We start from the raw sequence: 17,223 nt of genomic DNA, 5'->3' as shown, positions 1-17,223 counted from the left end.
TGACGTACTTGGGTACATGCTGCTGCTCTTCGTGCTGGTGAAGGCGAATCACCAACCCAGTCATATAATCTTTAGTTTGCCCAGTTCCGCTTGTCCACATATCTGTGGTTAAGTGTACAGTGGGTAGAATGGCATTTTATAGCCCAATAATTAAATTTGGGCTAGAGGTGAGTAATAGCTTTTCTAGTGAAATGGTGTCGTGATGGAATTTGGTTACGGGGACACAAGACCTCCAGTAACTCTCTAAAACCAGCTGCATTAATAGTGGATATTGGACGCAGATCTAATACTAGCATAGTCGCCATGGCGTCTGTGATCCGCTTTGCGACTGGGTGACAGCTTTCATACTTGCTTCCTCTTGCAAAGGATTGTTTAACAGTCAATTGTTGTAAACTACTAGTAGTCTTCTTCTTGGTCTGCTTCTGGGATGAAGATTCACCCTAACGCTCAGGAATTCTTCTGAGGAATTCAGGATAGTGGAGGAGTCATCTAGCCTTACCAACTTGGATGCAGGACTAACTCCGATCGCTACTGAGGATATTGATGAGGACGGTATTGTCGGTGTAGATTGCAGGCTTCGGCATCTAGCTGAGAGAAGGTACCTAGCTGATGATGGGCTGCTTGTTGTTATTTTTTTAGCATAAGTTTCTGATTTTCCTAACCGTTTGCTATGAACTCGCTTCAAATGGCGTAACATGGATTAGGTTCCTAGATGGTTAAGGTCCCTACCTCTACTCACTGTGGCTTTACAAGCACTACAAATGGCTTGACAACTGTTGTCAGGATTTAGGTAAAAATAATTCCACACATAAGAGGTGGATTTTTTGGTCTTATGTCCAGGCATGACAATGGCCTTCTTATTACATGCAAGAACTGCTGACACCTGTGCAGGACTTACACAAAGAACATCATCCTCATCAACATCCTCATTAGTGCCCTCGTCGGCTACACAAATATCCCCCTCATCCTGTTGCAATTCCAAAGTGGCATCCTCAATTTGTGTATCACCAGCCACACTTGGGCTGTTCATGCACACATCTGCAGAAATGCTGAACGGGGCCTTTTTTTTTTTTTGGTACACTATCAGAATGGTCAGGATTACATATAGCACTTGTGGATAGACTTTCCTCAGGGGTTTGAGTCATTTCTGAATCTGAACATACATTTTCCTCTAATACCTTACTGTTTTCTTCCAGCTCGGCTTTTACACATAAAAGTATTTGGACACCACTTTTGAAGTCTGAATGACAAGGTCTTGCTTGGTCACGACTGACCTTACAAGAAGATGCCTCAGTGACAGTTGCAGAACTAGCAGTCGTAGAGAAAGGCAAAGGCCTCATTCTTTCCTTGGCACTGCGTGTGTAGAATGGCATGTTGACAATTTTTTTTTTCTGCAGATAACTTTGCCTGGATTACAGGTCTTTTTTTTCTTGACCAAGGTTAAAGGTGTTTTTTGACATTTTTGTTTCCCTGACTTACACACACTATGCATTTTAACATAGGCTTTACCAGATGTCATAGAGAGATTACAATCATCATGACTGGTGCCAGCAGCTGCTTGGTGCTTCTGCTCTACTGTGTACTGCTGTGAATCCATTTTGATAACACTGTACAATTTGACTGCAAATTCAGCAGACCAAGCCTGCCAGCCCTAGTATTTCTATTTCAGCAATGACAATTAGCAATGGAGCTCTCCTCTTTGTGTGTAACCTATATAACACCATACAATTTGGCTGCAAATTAAGAAGACCAAGCCTGCCAGCCCTAGTATTTCTATTTCAGCAATGACAATTAGCAATGGAGCTCTCCTCTTTGTGTGTAACCTATATAACACCATACAATTTGGCTGCAAATTAAGAAGACCAAGCCTGCCAGTCCTAGTATTTTTATTTCAGCAATGACAATTAGCACCAGTGCTCTCCTCTTTGTATGTAACCTATATAACACAGTACAATGTGACTGCAGATTTATACCAAGACTGTCAGCTCTATTATTTTTATTTCAGCAATGACAATTAGCAATGGAGCTCTCCTCTTTGTGTGTCACCTGTATAACACATTACAATGTGACTGCAGATGTACACCAATACTGCCAGCCCTATTATTTCCATTTCAGCAATGACAATTAACAATGGAGCTCTCCTGAATGTCACTGGAGACTTTGAAGAACACTGCTACCCCTCCTTTATCTTTTCTACCTATGACGCTGCTCTAGAGACTGCCAATATCTGTGCTACCCCTTCTGTGTCCCTCTGTGAAATGGCTCTGATTCGCTGTGGAGAGCGGTATTTATAGAATCCAAAGCTCGCAAGATTCGACGTAACAATGACGTTTTGCCTCGTTTTCAATTCCGAGGGTGCGCAAAAGTACCAAGGCGGCTTGGCTCGGTAATTGGATCTGCTAAGTTCGGGTATGTTCGGTTCTTGGGGACCCGAGCCTGAGCATTTCTAGTTAGAATACAGGCCCAGACTGATTTTCTCTAAATAGAAAAAGGGCATAAAAATGTAGTAAGTCCATTATACATCATTCTATGAAAATATATGTAATGGTTAGTGAGTGAGTATATGAGGGAATGGTATGAAAAGGAAGCACTGCATTATAGGAAATCAAATCTATTGCTTATATTAAATAGCATATGTAACCTACTTATATGTAGGGCTTATTGTCATTTTATTTACTTATAATGTGCAGTAAAGCATATTTGCTTTAGTACAGTACTAATATGAATGTCAACTAACATACTGCTTGATTGAGATAAAGTCAAAATATCATCCATAGACACTAGTGAAACAGTGCCCCCAGTGGTTAATATGCCTAAATATTGCATTCTTATGTCTTGGCTGTAGTATATTTCTGTGACTTTAGAAAAAAATAGAAAATGCCATACAGGTTAAGTTACTTGTGCTCCTCTGCAGTTTATTGGCTGCTAAGAACATTTTAATTGGGTGCAAGAAGAGATTGATATTAATTGTGCAGAGTTGTATTAGTTTACAATGTTTTATAGTAATTTGGTAAGATTGTCCAGATGGATTTATTTAAAGAAGGTTATATGTGTTTTTTTTATATTCATGTACAGCTACTTTATGCCTTATTCTTTTTTTCTTTAACTTATGTTATTACATTTAATATTAGCACATTGTTTTGTTTATTCATTTCATAGTGCATATATTAACTCTAGTGAAACACAAAGTGAACTAAATTACCATGGATATTGTCTAGAATCTATTATAGATAGATGATATATTCAGCCACAGCTATTTTTCTAATGGAGTTAAGTTTATATACTGTTTTTGAAACTGGAGCTGTTTTTCTAAAAGATCTTGAAATCTAATGTAATCTAATGTGGTTTGCGCACCACAATTCAACCATAGCATTGCATTTGTGGAAAGTCTCTGTGGATTGCTGTTGAGAGCTGCTGGTTGCACCCAGGCTGTGATATTTGCAATCAATTGATCTGTACTCTCTGTTTAGTTTGAACTTTAAGCTAATACACAGAGAGCAGATTGTTGTGTGCTTCACCCAATGCTGCCCTTTGTTGCTGATGTTTGTCCACCAGAGTCCCATGGCAATATCACCTTAAACACGGCTGCCTGGGAAACATCAGCACATTAAACTGTCTTGGTCACTGAATCTCCCAAGAATTGCTCTTCACAAATCACCCGTTTTTAAAGCCACTGAGATTTTCTCATAACTGTTATTATCAGGACTATATGTACTATATACATTAGTCATCTGTTTATATTTATATTGAGAGATGCTTTGCTCTATGTCCATGCCTCTTTAAAATAAGTTTTGCATTCTGTCATTGATTATTCAGATCATATTTTCTATCATTACATTCTGAAATATAAATGTATCTATTGGTTCCCTATCTTTTTTTTAAATTATTGATGGGACAGATTTATCAAATCTTGCTTCCAGGAAGGTGCTCAGTATACTAGAGATCTAATGAATACGTTGCTGAAGGGTATCAGTTAACAAATAACATTCCGGTATGGGATCTGTTACTCATATTAGTTATACCCACTCTCCTGGAATATCCGGGAGACTTTTGAATTCTGGGTAGGTCATTCTCCTGCATTCTGCCCTCTTCCTAGTGAAGTGCTCGGGATGGGGAACTCCATGACATGATTCGCTACAAATCACATCATTTGGCCCTGACCCCAAAGCAAAATGTATAATCATGGCATTGAGTCATGGGATGGGGCAAAAATTATACGGTTTATGGCACCCGACACCCTTCAGAGTTGTACTCCACCATGATGGGAGTGTAAAAGTTGGCAAGTATGACCATACTGGTAATCTTGCTCTCAGCCTGCATGTAATAAATTTGATGGTTCTGTAGACACACATTTCAATTCAGTTCTCCTGCCTGTCCAAAGCTATATTTGATATCGCATTATAGTTAGACCCAGCACACTTTATGTGCTATCAAATATAACACATCATACTGTATTAGCCAGACATGAGATACACATGGATCTGTAGAACTGTCAAATCCACTACCATGCAGGCTGAGCAATCTGAACAGCAGAGAAATTACTGATTTACAGTGTCTGCAGACTGCTGGATCAATGTTGAATCATTGGCTAAATAAGTACATGTAAGTAAATAAATTTACTATTATTTGGTAGGTAATAACTATGTTTGTTCCTGGGGAAGTGTAACACCCCCTTTCCTAGGATTAAGGCATGTATGGATATGGGTGGGTGTGTTTTGGTTCCTGGCCCACTAGTTTATCTTTATTCTCGGTGTGCAGTGGCTCCACCTTGGTCTTCAGACAGTAAGCTCTTCATGGAGTAATACCCTTGTTCAGTGACGCCAGAGGGAGACCAGGAACCCTCGACTCCCTTACTTCCAACCCCAGGCTCGAATACAGAAAGCGCATACCACTCTGTAGCTAGCTTTAGAATCCACTGGCACGTTTATTTCTATAGTGGTTTCCCAGGCTAGTTTCTTTTTTAATAAGTTTGCATAACGAGTGCACATTTAAGACAATATATATCGGCTCACAGGTAAACTAAACAACAGATTAACCTTTATTTTATCATGTAATAACACACATTTCTTAATATCCTAAACACTTGCTTCAGAGGTACCTCTGCGTCTTAACATTATTCTAGCGAACAGTTCACACTAAACAGGGACATGTAACGCCACGGCAGTTGAAACCAATATAACTTTCACATATAAATATAACTATCCAATTTATAGCAATATGCAGCACACATCATAAAGTGCATTTGATATTCATTTCTACAGGCTCGGTTCATTACGTTTCAGTAGTACAATATGAGTTCTCAGCAGAAATAAAATGGTAACTGCAATACTCCTATGGTAGAAATCCCTCCAACAAGCAATAAAATAAATAGTAATAAACGCAGATTTCTCCGATGCTGGTCACATGTAGTAGAACTTGAGCCTCTCTTGAGTGTTTTTCATAACAGTACTGAACTCTTATAACTAATTTCCTATATGACTCATTCCATAAGCTTGGCTAACTACCCCTAAACTTACCCTTTAAAATGTAACTCAGTCCTGGAATAAGGGAATATATCATTAATCTTCGGGACTTCCCACCTGGTCCCTGACTAACTAAACTAATATGCACATTTTGCACAGTCTTTCTAATAAAATAGGAAGTATAATAAAACAAAAGGGTACTTATCAATATATTGCATCAGGTCCAGTTTCAGGCAATCTCTTCAGGATCGGGGTACAGGTATTTAAAGTGGTGTGAAATATGTCTTATCTCTTGCTTGTCAGCTTTAATAATGTAGTTTGTCTTGCTTCTGGCAATCTGATTTCTTTTTCCCACCCTGTTGGTTAAATTTCAGCCAGCTGCTGTAGGTGTCGCTCTGTTCAATCTCCTCTTGTCTCTTTCTTCTCCGTTCCAACTTTCACTTTTGCCTCCTGTCCATTCTCTTGCTTGTCTTAGAGCACATGTGCGGGCCAGCATGTCTGCCAGCACTACACATAATATGAATGTAAACAATCTCTTAGTTTCCTTGCTGCGCTGAAAATGTTATGCCCTAAATTTATAAACAATTCCCTACATATAAGCCATAAAATACACATAAAGTCCAAAGGTAAATAGCAGCTCCTTTTTTTTAAACATCCACACCTGAAATGGAATATTATCTATGATCAAAAAAAACATAGGGAGAAAGGGCGCTCATGGTGTAGTAATTAATGTACAATCAATGAAACAATTAAATGAAAGCAATGTTGTCACGAGCCGAGGCGGTACTCACAGCCGCCGCGGCTCGCATCCTGTCGCTCCCAGCGTCCCGGCCGTCGCTATGACGACCGGGACATCACTTCCTTCCAGCTCCCGACCGTTGCCAAGGCAACGGCCGGGCAGCGTCGCTGCAGCCAGGTGCGCCTGCGCATTAGGGACTAATAGTTAGATTCAACCTGTGGCTGAATTAGCAGTCTTTAGCATGCAGGTGTGAGATTCAGGGCTAAGCCCTGATTGGCCTTTTAGTATCTGGCAATTAGTCTGCAACTGTGGCTCTGTTTGTGATTGGCTCTGGGCTGCATTTAAGGCAATGAGGGCTGATGCCTCAATGCCGGTTATAGCGTTCTGTCCTCAGTACTGGTGCCTGCTTGTACTATCTGTTTAGGTTCCTGCTACCTTAGATTTGACCACCCGTGTTTGACCCCTGCTTGTTATTGGACCTGTGAACCTTCTCTTCTGACCTTGACCTTTTGCCTGGAATTCGGATTTTGCTTCTTTGCCTGTGAGTTTGACCCTTCGCTGGCCCTTGCATATTGCATCTGTGCCTGTGACCTTTTGACCTTGGATTTCTCTTATATACCGTCCACCAATCACTCCTGGGAAACTCCTTTAAGTCAGTATACGCTACTCGACCCTCGGTCGGCCCGCAGCCCAGTCTGTCCCCACCACTAGGGGCTCCAGCGAACACCTGGCCTTCTGAGTAGTTCCCGAGTTTCACTGTACTGGCTTGGGAGTTCCTAACAAATGTATATTTCTCAAATAAAGATGAAGCTTATCTGTCAAATGCTTGATAGGTGTACTACAGACAGACTCCTGTACCCTCACTTGTAATAACTTCATTATAAAAGGTAGCATAAAAACAGCACTTATCTGAGGCCACAGTTATGTTGATACCAAGGAAAAACACTTAAAGCTGTCTGGATCAGCAGGTGTAACTGTTCCACAAATATCACACTGGCAGTAAAAAATTACTTTAAAAAATATCAATATTGGGAGGATAAAACCCTACATATTTTGTTCTTTCAAACTTCATGATTCTATTTGAGCCTTTAACATCAGAAATAGTTATTTCCTATATTCCTAGTGATGTATTCTTCTTACTTTTTAGTTATCACAATTTATATTTCTATTAAATAGTACATTCATTTGAACAACCAATAAAGCACATTTGTTGTGCCCCAAATAATAGGAGAGATAACCCATAAACTATGCTTTCTTGATTTAAGTTCCTTAGCTGTATCTATTTGGGAATGAGGAACACCCATTATACTTCGATTTTGATTATAGTAATAAAAACAATTTTGTTTTTGTCTAGTTGACTACAAGTGGCTTAGAGGAGTCTTTTTTTCCCCTGTTAGGCTAATGAAGCTATTTTCTCTACATTTATTAAGGGGGAAAGGCCTGTATTAGATCTAAATTAAAATAAGTGGCATTTTTTAACTCCGGCTCCTTTGAGGACTGATTAGAAAGCTGGCCTCCTGGTGCTTGCCTCTTCATAGCGGGAAGTATGTCTGTTTATAGCTTACCTTTGAATGTCTACAGGTATCCACAGTTGCACAGTAGATTGGCCTCTGATAAGCACGATTTCGCCTTTCTTTCAACATCAAATTATATACTTCATTTTGAAAGTGTCCACCTGCCCTAATTATGCAGTTTTGTTGTAATGATTTCAAATTAACTTTGAGAAGCAAATTGAGGGAATAGGAGAATCACAGATTAGTTTCTCCATAGTTACAGCACTTTTGAGTATTAAATTAAAGTACTCTGTTTCAGATGTCTTTACCATCACCTAAGTGGTAGGACACTGAGGGAATTGAATGCAACTATTAAAATCAACAAAAGGTCCACCTACTCATTTATTAAGTTCCATTTTAACTTTAGCTCTTTAACTATAATTATTATCTTGTTGAGGCTTCAGAAGAACAAAAATGGGAATCATGATTTTGCTTTTTGCAGCCACTAAAGGCTACTGTTTTTTATATATTTTTGAGAACTATAAAGATCTATATATCTAGTGTAAAACCTTCTTTCGCCCGTTGGCTGACTACTTTCTGGTTATGGGGTTGTGCATGCTTGATATACTCAGTATTATAAGGCTATACGTTGTATTATGAGGAATATAATGGATATTTGTATTATAAAGCTATTAGGGGCATATTCAATTCCGATCCGATCTGATCAGCGGTAACGCGCGTTATCGCGCAAAATGCGCACTACTGCCGGTAATACACGTTACGAAAATCCACGTTATTGCGGTACCGCGGATTAGGTTCGCGGCCGTTCCGGCGCGATCCCGCGGATCGGGATCGGAATTGAATATGCCCCTTAGTGTTCAGTTCAGGCTATATACAATATTCAATGGCAGACTTGTGGTTACTTTAAGGTATGAACATTGTGGCATTATGAAGTTACATAGTTACAATATATAGACAGTATGGCAGCATCTGTTGACATTGAAAATTTATGGTGGTATTATGGATTTTGTGTTAGCATGGGGCTTTTTGCGGGCATTATTATAAGGATGTTGGCATGAGGATATTATATAGTTCCAATATATAGACAGTATGGCAGCATCTGTTGACATTGAAGATTTATGGTGGTATTATGGATTTATATGCGTATGTATAGGTATATGCATGTGTATGTGTGTGTGTATATATATATATATATATATATATATATATATATATATGTGTGTGTATATATATATATATATATATATATATATATATATATGTGTGTGTGTGTGTATGTATATATATATATGTGTATATATATATATATATATATATATATGTGTGTGTGTGTGTATATATATATATATATATATATATATATATATGTATATGTGTGTGTGTGTATATATATATATATATATATATATATATATATATATATTAATATATGTATGTGTGTATATATATATATATATATATATATATATATATATATATATATATGTATATATTTTAACTGTGGGGGATGCTTGCCTAAGATAATATGCATTTTAAATATTACACACATGTCATATTCAGAATAGTACATATGCATCAAGTAATGTATATATTGTACTACGATGATGTACATTTTGTTACAAAGAAATGTACATCTGATAGCTTACATTGCAAGTTGGTTACAAATATACTTCATATTTTGAGCTAATTTATATGTGAGGATCAGTTTATAAAAAGCACAATAGGAGATGTGGAGGTACGTCATGGTTTTTTCTTTATATCATCTATACACTAAACTCTGTAATGTTCTATACATTTCTAGCACAGTGATATAGATTGTAGCGTTCTCTTATCTCTAGAAACACTAACAGTTTGATGTTGAATTTATAAATGGGTAATGTGTGCACAAAAGCAGCCTGTGACCAAGTCACCTGCACATAAAGAGTTTATTTTATTTAAAGACCTTTAACATGCGTGTTTGTACATAGCAACAAGGAATCCGTATCTCAAAGGTTGCCCTTTGCATACAAATTGCAGCTCTGTGTGCAACTCCCATTCTAATTGGTTGACCTTTTGAATCCAGCGGCCGAGGGTTTAAATCCTAAGACCGCCAGTCACTTCAGGATTTGAAATCAATGCACAGATCTGGCAAAGGACTATAAAGGAATATGTCAGCTGTTGGCACATAAATGCCCCTTCTTGAAGAAAACAAATGAACAATATACAAAACACATTGTTCCATTAACTGTTTTATACAAAAAAGATTAAAAGGCATTCAAACATCATGAATAGTACAGAGTGTTTCAGTGTAATTATTATTAATTCAAGGTTCCATTATTTGTAACCAATTACCAGACCCTGCATTTAAATATTTAGTAGGAGTTTAATTGAAGCTGAGTGTAGAGGGGCATGAAATACAACACCGGCACAAAGAATGTGTTCTGTAGACATTTGGGGACACTTTTAGCCACAAAGGATTAAGACATCTGCATTGTGCCAAACAGGAAGTTCTTTTTCAGGTATCTAAAATGAAAGCGCAGAAGATGAACAGAGCCGAGATGTGCACAGATGTATGGTTGGAAAGCACAAATGTAATAAATTAAACATTATAACGGAACTTAAAGACGAGCAGAAACTGGCACATGTGCACATCTGTCTCAGCAGCCCTGTCTTATTCTCTGAATATATTAGCTGGAAGCGAAGCCTCTTAGAGCTTTCTTGTGTTTTATCTTGGCCTTTTATTATTGCATGGCGTGAAGGGACAGCTTCCAGATAAACTTTATGTATGTAATATGGTAAAGTACATCTTGTGGGTTCTAACCACAGTAACATGGTTAACAACTCAAGCTAACAATCCTAGCCATTATTTCTAAAAATATTATAATAGTCTTTATCTGCTGTCATTTAGGGTCTATTTATCAATATTGGGTGTCTCGCCAGCCCGTCTGGGGTCCTACAAGAGCTAACTCATGCATGCACACTGGAACTGCAATATTGAAAATTATTATGGAATTAGGGTATGAAATATTTACTATGTGCTACAAGAGAGATAATTGTTCATCTGTACAGTGGGCCTGTTTTATAACAGGGTTTATTAGTGGGTCTTTTTTTAGCACAGTCCCACCTATGATTTCCATATAAATACACTCTGTTTTCTAAAACATCAACTATGGATTTGTCTAGATATCTGTGCTGCTTATGTACTAAGGTGAAAATGTGCATTAAACACATAGCAATCAATCAGACATTTCCTCTAATAGTCACAATTATAAAATGATAATAAAATTTGAATGCGTACTGGTTAGCCATCCATCCCCACTAACATGAGTGCTCTGTCCCACCATCCCGATCGTGACAGCTTTGTCCCCCGGGTGGGAAAGTTGGGAAGTATCTGTGCACTGCTGCATGGCAGAGCAGCGGTGACCGGGTTCCATGCACATAAGGAAGGTGTTGGGAGGGGAGGGCAATACGGGGCAGCCTAGAACTTCAAAAGTGCACGGCATGCCCCCATTGTAACTTGGCCATGCCCCCATCATGATGTAACCACACCCCCCCCCCCGATTCTGATGCCTGATACCCAAATGTTGGGAAGTTGGATTGGGTTAGGCTTATCCAATGAAAGCCCAAGGGCTCTATTTATCAATAGGCGAAAACCTGATGAAACCAAGAGTTTTCAATGGATTAAGGGATATTTTTGTTTATTAAGAGTCCCTTCTCTGAGTCTATTTTACAAGGACAGTAGAGGCACAATTTTTTATAACAGATGGTAGTTGTTTAACTTGACTTTATAGCAAGTTTTGAGAAAATCTGACTGATATCGGACAGTATCCTTGTTTCAAAACTTCAAAATGTACTAATCATTTAGAGACATTTGTAAAAACTGCTCAAAAAATGTAACCAATAGCAGCCAATCACTGCTTTGCTTTCATTTTCAAAATTTTACTAGAAAATGACACCATTTGTTGCTATGGGCAATGCTACGTCTTTTTTGTGCCCCTGGTTTCATAGGTTCCCCCTCTAGATCATCCTTTATAGTCTTTGCTTTTTACCACTTCCCACTTCATAAAACAAGGCTACTCCCATGCCTGAGATATTGTCCCAGTTTCAGAGGTAGAAAACCGCAAATTACTTGTCCTTCATGTCTGGTGGCTGGTGCTCCATGTGGGAGCACTGCAAGGATATTAAAACCTGGTTGGTATTATGTCACTCGTTCAGTATTTTAGGGGCATCCTAAGCAACCGCCTATGTTTGCCTAATTGTAGGGCTGGCCATGACATTTCACTTTGACAAGTAAGCAATCTAATCACTGGTAGTAAATGCAAATAAGGGAAGAAATGTATTATGGTTTATTTTCACTTTTTAAGTTGACTTTCAAGATGTATATACAGGACATTATCTGTTAAAATTTTGTTGGATTAATAATATATAAAACTGCAATTTATTTTGATTTTCTTCAAAACAATGTTTTTTATACTGCAAGCTCTTGATAACAAACAGTCATTATCTAAATGTAATTACTAAGTAATTGGATTAGAAGTTCTACAAATTAATTGTTAATTATCATTATGTTGTAGTAAATAAACAATTACACATTTATGAGTTCTTATAACAGGAAGCGTAATAAATAAAATATCTCATGTGAGTGGGTGAGAGAAGACCACCCATTTATTTTAAATTAAGTCAGAGTCCCCAATTCCTAATTATTTGCAAATCATTTGCATAAAATGTTTGTATTTTGGTTGAAATAAAGCTGTAGAACCTAGTTAGTGCTTTCACCTCTTCCTGTTTCCTGTACTGCCATATTTATTGTAACAAAGCCTAGAGACTACTTTTCGAGCTAGACACAGTGGAACTTTTTTCGCTTCCTCACACACAGGGCCTGAGTCATTAAGGTAAGCAAAGCAACAAAAAAAAAAGGAGTAAGGTTTCTCTGGGACAAACCATGCAAGGGGTGCAAATTAGTTTATTATTTTGCACATAAGTTAAATACTGGCTGTTTTTTCATCTAGTACACAAATACTTGATAACTTTATTTATACACTGAAATTCAAAGTTGATCTAGGACATGCTCTACCCCAACTATAAATCTGTCCCCACGTTTTAAATTTACCTCCCCCTCCAATGCAACATGGGTTTGCCCAGGTGCACAGTTACTCCTTTTTTATGCTTTACTCTCCTTAATGACTCAGGCCCACAGTCTTTTTTTCAGACAGACAACCTGATGCCCATTGGTAATACGCTGTCACCAGGAGTGTGCTGCACACGAGATGTTGAGTGACCCGCCAATTTGTTTGAACTCCAGTTAAGTCATCTTTTGGCACCAGACGTTACTTATGATATTCCACCTAAGTCTACATTTTCAGTTCTGGGTAAAATTATCCTTTAATAGTGACTCAGAGAAGAATATAGGTTTATACATCATTCATAAATAATAATGATATACTAATCGTCTTATCAATTGAGGGTAAACATTTGGTGGGGATTCACTTTAAGTACTAGATCATTGGAAACGATGGATAATAGACTAGTTCCCCTTTTGCACTGTACCTCATACGAAGTGAGGCCTCTATAAAGGAAGCATCAATGGAAGTCTCCACATCATTCTGCTGCGTCACTACCCAACGTAATTACATCTGAAATTGGATTTTCTGACTTTATTATTGGCCTGATGACGGTGAGGGACAAGCTCAGCTGCACATAAGAGCTTCCATTGTGGGGGCCCTATTTATTCTGCTGCACATAGTTAAAGGAGTCCTCTTCAGGTAGAGGGGGGTCATTCACTGCGTTTCTATATTTAAATGTCCAAGTTGTATTTTTAGTGTGGTTTTAGACACAAATGAAAACAATTGTATGCTAATTGTTGATTTTAATTGTCTCCTTACTATATTTATTATTTGTTTTGGAAGCACAAAATATTACCTGAATATTGCCATAAGGTTACCAATAGGCTAAATAAATGTAAAATAAATAGGCCCCCTAAAATGTCTTAACCCTTTCTTTGTCTAACTGTGAATGTATTAGTTTTCCATTTCCTTAATTCTTTGGAAAGTCTCAAACTTTTAACCTGTCTGTAACTACTTGTAAATTACAACATGGCAAGGAGCACAGGGCAGTGCTAGAAAATCTCAATTAGAAAGTATAATTTAATAGAACGTGTATTGAACCAAATTCATCGATTAATGCAGATGATATAGCACTTTCATTGATTCACAGCAAACGATTTAGTGCTGAGAGCTCAGAGCCAAAAACGATGCTACAAAACTCAGTTTAATGCTGTCCTTGAGAATTCCTTCACAAAGAAATTCTTTGTAATGTGCAGGGACTGGGTAGAATGCGGTATATGTCAGTCTGATCCCTAAGGATTGCATTTTGTACTCTTAGAGCTGTTATGAGCCTACATTATATACAAGGAGTAATTTTCCTTAGGGGTGCCCGACTTGCTTGTGTCAATATTACAACATTTTAAGTCACGTACAGTATATGCTTCTGGGAACAGAGCAGGAGCCAGTCAGACTCATAATGGTCTGCATTCATTAATAAAGGCAGAAGCTTCTGTCCCTCTATTGCCCACAACAGGGATGCCTCTCTGGTCAGATGGGACTTGTACACACACATTTAAAGAGCGCTTTATTCTGAGTGGGCAGGAGATGAAATGTAGGACTAGCAGGCATTTCCGAAATCAGCTATATGCCGGAGCGTAGGGATGACCTTAGTAGGTCAGAGTAGAATGCAGGTCAAAAGACTTATTATCCGGACTGTTGGAAAGCAATTGCTTTTGTAAGAAACAAACAATAAAACTCCAGAAAAATGTGAAAAGCGCTTAAATGCAGAGCGTATTGTTGAAAGTCCCTTGTTTCTGCAAATGTAATGCAACTCCAAAAAGAATAAACAAGGATCAACTTAAAACAGTAATCATATATAATGTAACGTTTGTGTGTGTGTGTGTATATACGTATATATATTTATTCTGTGAACAAAATGATGTATATGGGACTACAAGTCTCAGCATGCCATACTAGCCAGGACACACTGATACTTGTAGTTCCATAACAGCTGGATGGCCACGGGTTGCCTACCTATCTAATTACACATAATTAAATCTGTTGCAGATAGAGTATTCCTCACAAGAAGCACGTAGTGTACCATAATTAGTTAATCAGTAATGATGAATTACTTCTGTTTGTGTTCTTGAACTATGGAAAAAAATAACATGCTGCTCCAGTGCTGTCACCATCTGTTGAAATGATTTTATACTGTACCTCACGTGTTTCTTTGGAAGTTAGATATTGTGGTACAGAGGGGGTCTGTTCCAGGTTTTTATTTTAGCTAGCAAACATTTTAGGGAACAAAACAGAAAGGAGATATTGCAGATGAGTATTTCTCCCTGTAGACGCAACCCACTATCTGCCTAACATACAATATGTAGGGAGCACTTTTACTGTATTAGGCCTCATTCCTAATTAACAACTCCATGGCGTTACTATGGTAATTATAGTAGTGTGGTCAGATGTAGGCGGAGCAATCAGTGGATCCGTGACAGGTGAGAGCTTGCCCTATTTGTCTAAATCAGGGGTAGGCAGCCTGCGGCTCTCCAGGTGTTTGTGAAACTACAAATCCCAGCATGCCTTGCCACCTATCTGCTGGTTATCTACTGGCACAGCATTCTGGGACTTGTAGTTTCACAGCACCTGGAGAGCCGCAGGTTGCCTACCCCTGGTCTAAATGAATAGTGCTCCATCTTTGTACCTGTTTTACAGCACCTATAAAAGAGGAAAATATAGGGGTATAATTCAAAGACGGAAATTACCTAATAACTTATGGCTGTCCATGGTGTTTGCTTAAAAAAATAAAAATCTGACACCAGGAAATTACTTCTTTTTGGTGTTTACATCAAAGCAAAGTGGCATCCAGGACCTACACACAGCTAATATAATCCATCTCTAATTAACCCTTCCTTTCTAGATCTCTGTACATATCCTGTTCGTATTGATCAATTGCTGTGGTATTGTTCTTCCCGGCAATAGGAATAGACTGTTAAATATTTATCATGGTCTTGATTGCATTCCATTCATTAAATGTTCCGTTATTTTCCTCTAAAAATGCTGAAATATGTCTGGAACAGTAGCCTCATACTGCGTCCTGAGTCATTTCTCTTTATTTCTTTCCTTTCAGAATCACACAATGACCCAACATAGCAGTTAATGCAAAAACCAGATTCATCCGAAGATCATTTGGAGGCACAGAAAAGGGAACATGTTTTAATCTTTGCACGAAACTTTGATTGTTCATGTATATTATTCAAAAAAAGCATTGTATTTTACCATAAAACTTGTATTATTGGAACTGTTGGATGTTCATGTGTTTGGACGTTTCAGCACCGGATAAACTTATTGTATATACAGTGTTGCACATGTATTATGTTGTTCAATACGAAAACAGTCTTATAAAGACAGTTGACTTGGGCCCTATTCAAAGAAAAGAAATTGAAAACCTGCGAGGAAAGAGGCCGACGTCAATATGCTCCTTTTCAGACAGACCAAGAAATATGGTTGCATATTTTCCAGCTGTATTCCAACTTTTTTCCCAGTAGATCTTGTCTTTAATCCTCATTTTAATATAAAACAGCTGAATTGAAGATTTCTTTTTTATACTGCAGCAGAAGACTCTTGCACAGAAAAGCTTTTCTCATCAAGTGAAAAAAATATCTTGAATAAGGCCTATATAAATATATACATACATATACATATATATATATATTTGTATGCCTTGCGTTATGGCAAATAGCATTATCATATATGCAATAGTCGTTATGTAGGTTGTCCCTGAAACTTTTCTCCGGAAGACCATTTTGATGCTTTGTGTGTCCAAATCTTTTTTCTTTTCTTTTTTTTTTCTTAATGATGATCTCAAACAGCCAAAATTCTTGAATCCGTTAAACTAACTTGTATGTTATCGTTCTTAATGTTTACTCTGCCGTCTGAACCTGGAGATTACTGGAATTGTTTTCCAAGAGAAAATAAATTCAATTTACCATTAAGTGCAAGTGTTGTTATTTGTATTTTTTTACTTGGTCTTTTGGTCAACTGTACGTAGTGTAAGTTGCCATTTTATTAGCAGAGATTTTGGTATTAAACTGGAAACACGCAAAACACAAATTAAAACACTAATTTTAAGAGACATCTGTTTATATATATGTGAATGGGATAAATGGCATATTGATTTACATCAGTGCCATAATCCCAGACTTTCCTGACAAAGAGATTACCGTGAGAGCCGCCAAGGGAACCTTCAGGCCCTGCTACGGCTTCTTGGGTCCCATTCCATAGCCACTAAAGGTGGCAGGGCAGCACCAGGTTGGTGGCTTCTCAGTACACAGGCATGCTTGGGCCCTTGTACTATGTATCTGCTCACTCCCCCTCTCGGTGCTCCTGATTATCTTAGCATCAACAAAGTGGGCTGTATTGTAGGAGGGAATTCAATTTAGCACAAGGTCCTGTAGGAGTTTTGCATTATGTACTACTGCCCCCAC

At 38.0% G+C, this 17,223-nt stretch overlaps 1 protein-coding gene across 7 annotated transcripts in view; it reads left to right on the top strand.

Moving 5' to 3' along the window:
• ZNF521 (zinc finger protein 521) overlaps nucleotides 1–16,731 on the top strand; it is a 271,133-nt gene extending 254,402 nt beyond the window's left edge. For all 7 annotated transcript variants that reach the window (XM_075213446.1, XM_075213441.1, XM_075213445.1 and 4 more), the window contains one exon: nucleotides 15,867–16,731. In XM_075213446.1, the coding sequence (XP_075069547.1) occupies nucleotides 15,867–15,896 (30 nt within the window). In that variant the 3' untranslated portion in view covers nucleotides 15,897–16,731. The remainder of the gene's footprint in view (nucleotides 1–15,866) is intronic.
• Nucleotides 16,732–17,223: the final 492 nt, after the last annotated feature.

Source organism: Mixophyes fleayi, chromosome 5 (assembly GCF_038048845.1).
Source record: "Mixophyes fleayi isolate aMixFle1 chromosome 5, aMixFle1.hap1, whole genome shotgun sequence".
Lineage (NCBI taxonomy): Eukaryota > Metazoa > Chordata > Amphibia > Anura > Limnodynastidae > Mixophyes > Mixophyes fleayi.
The sequence above is the reverse complement of the archived record's forward strand: the minus strand, read 5'-3'. Positions and strand labels throughout refer to the sequence as shown.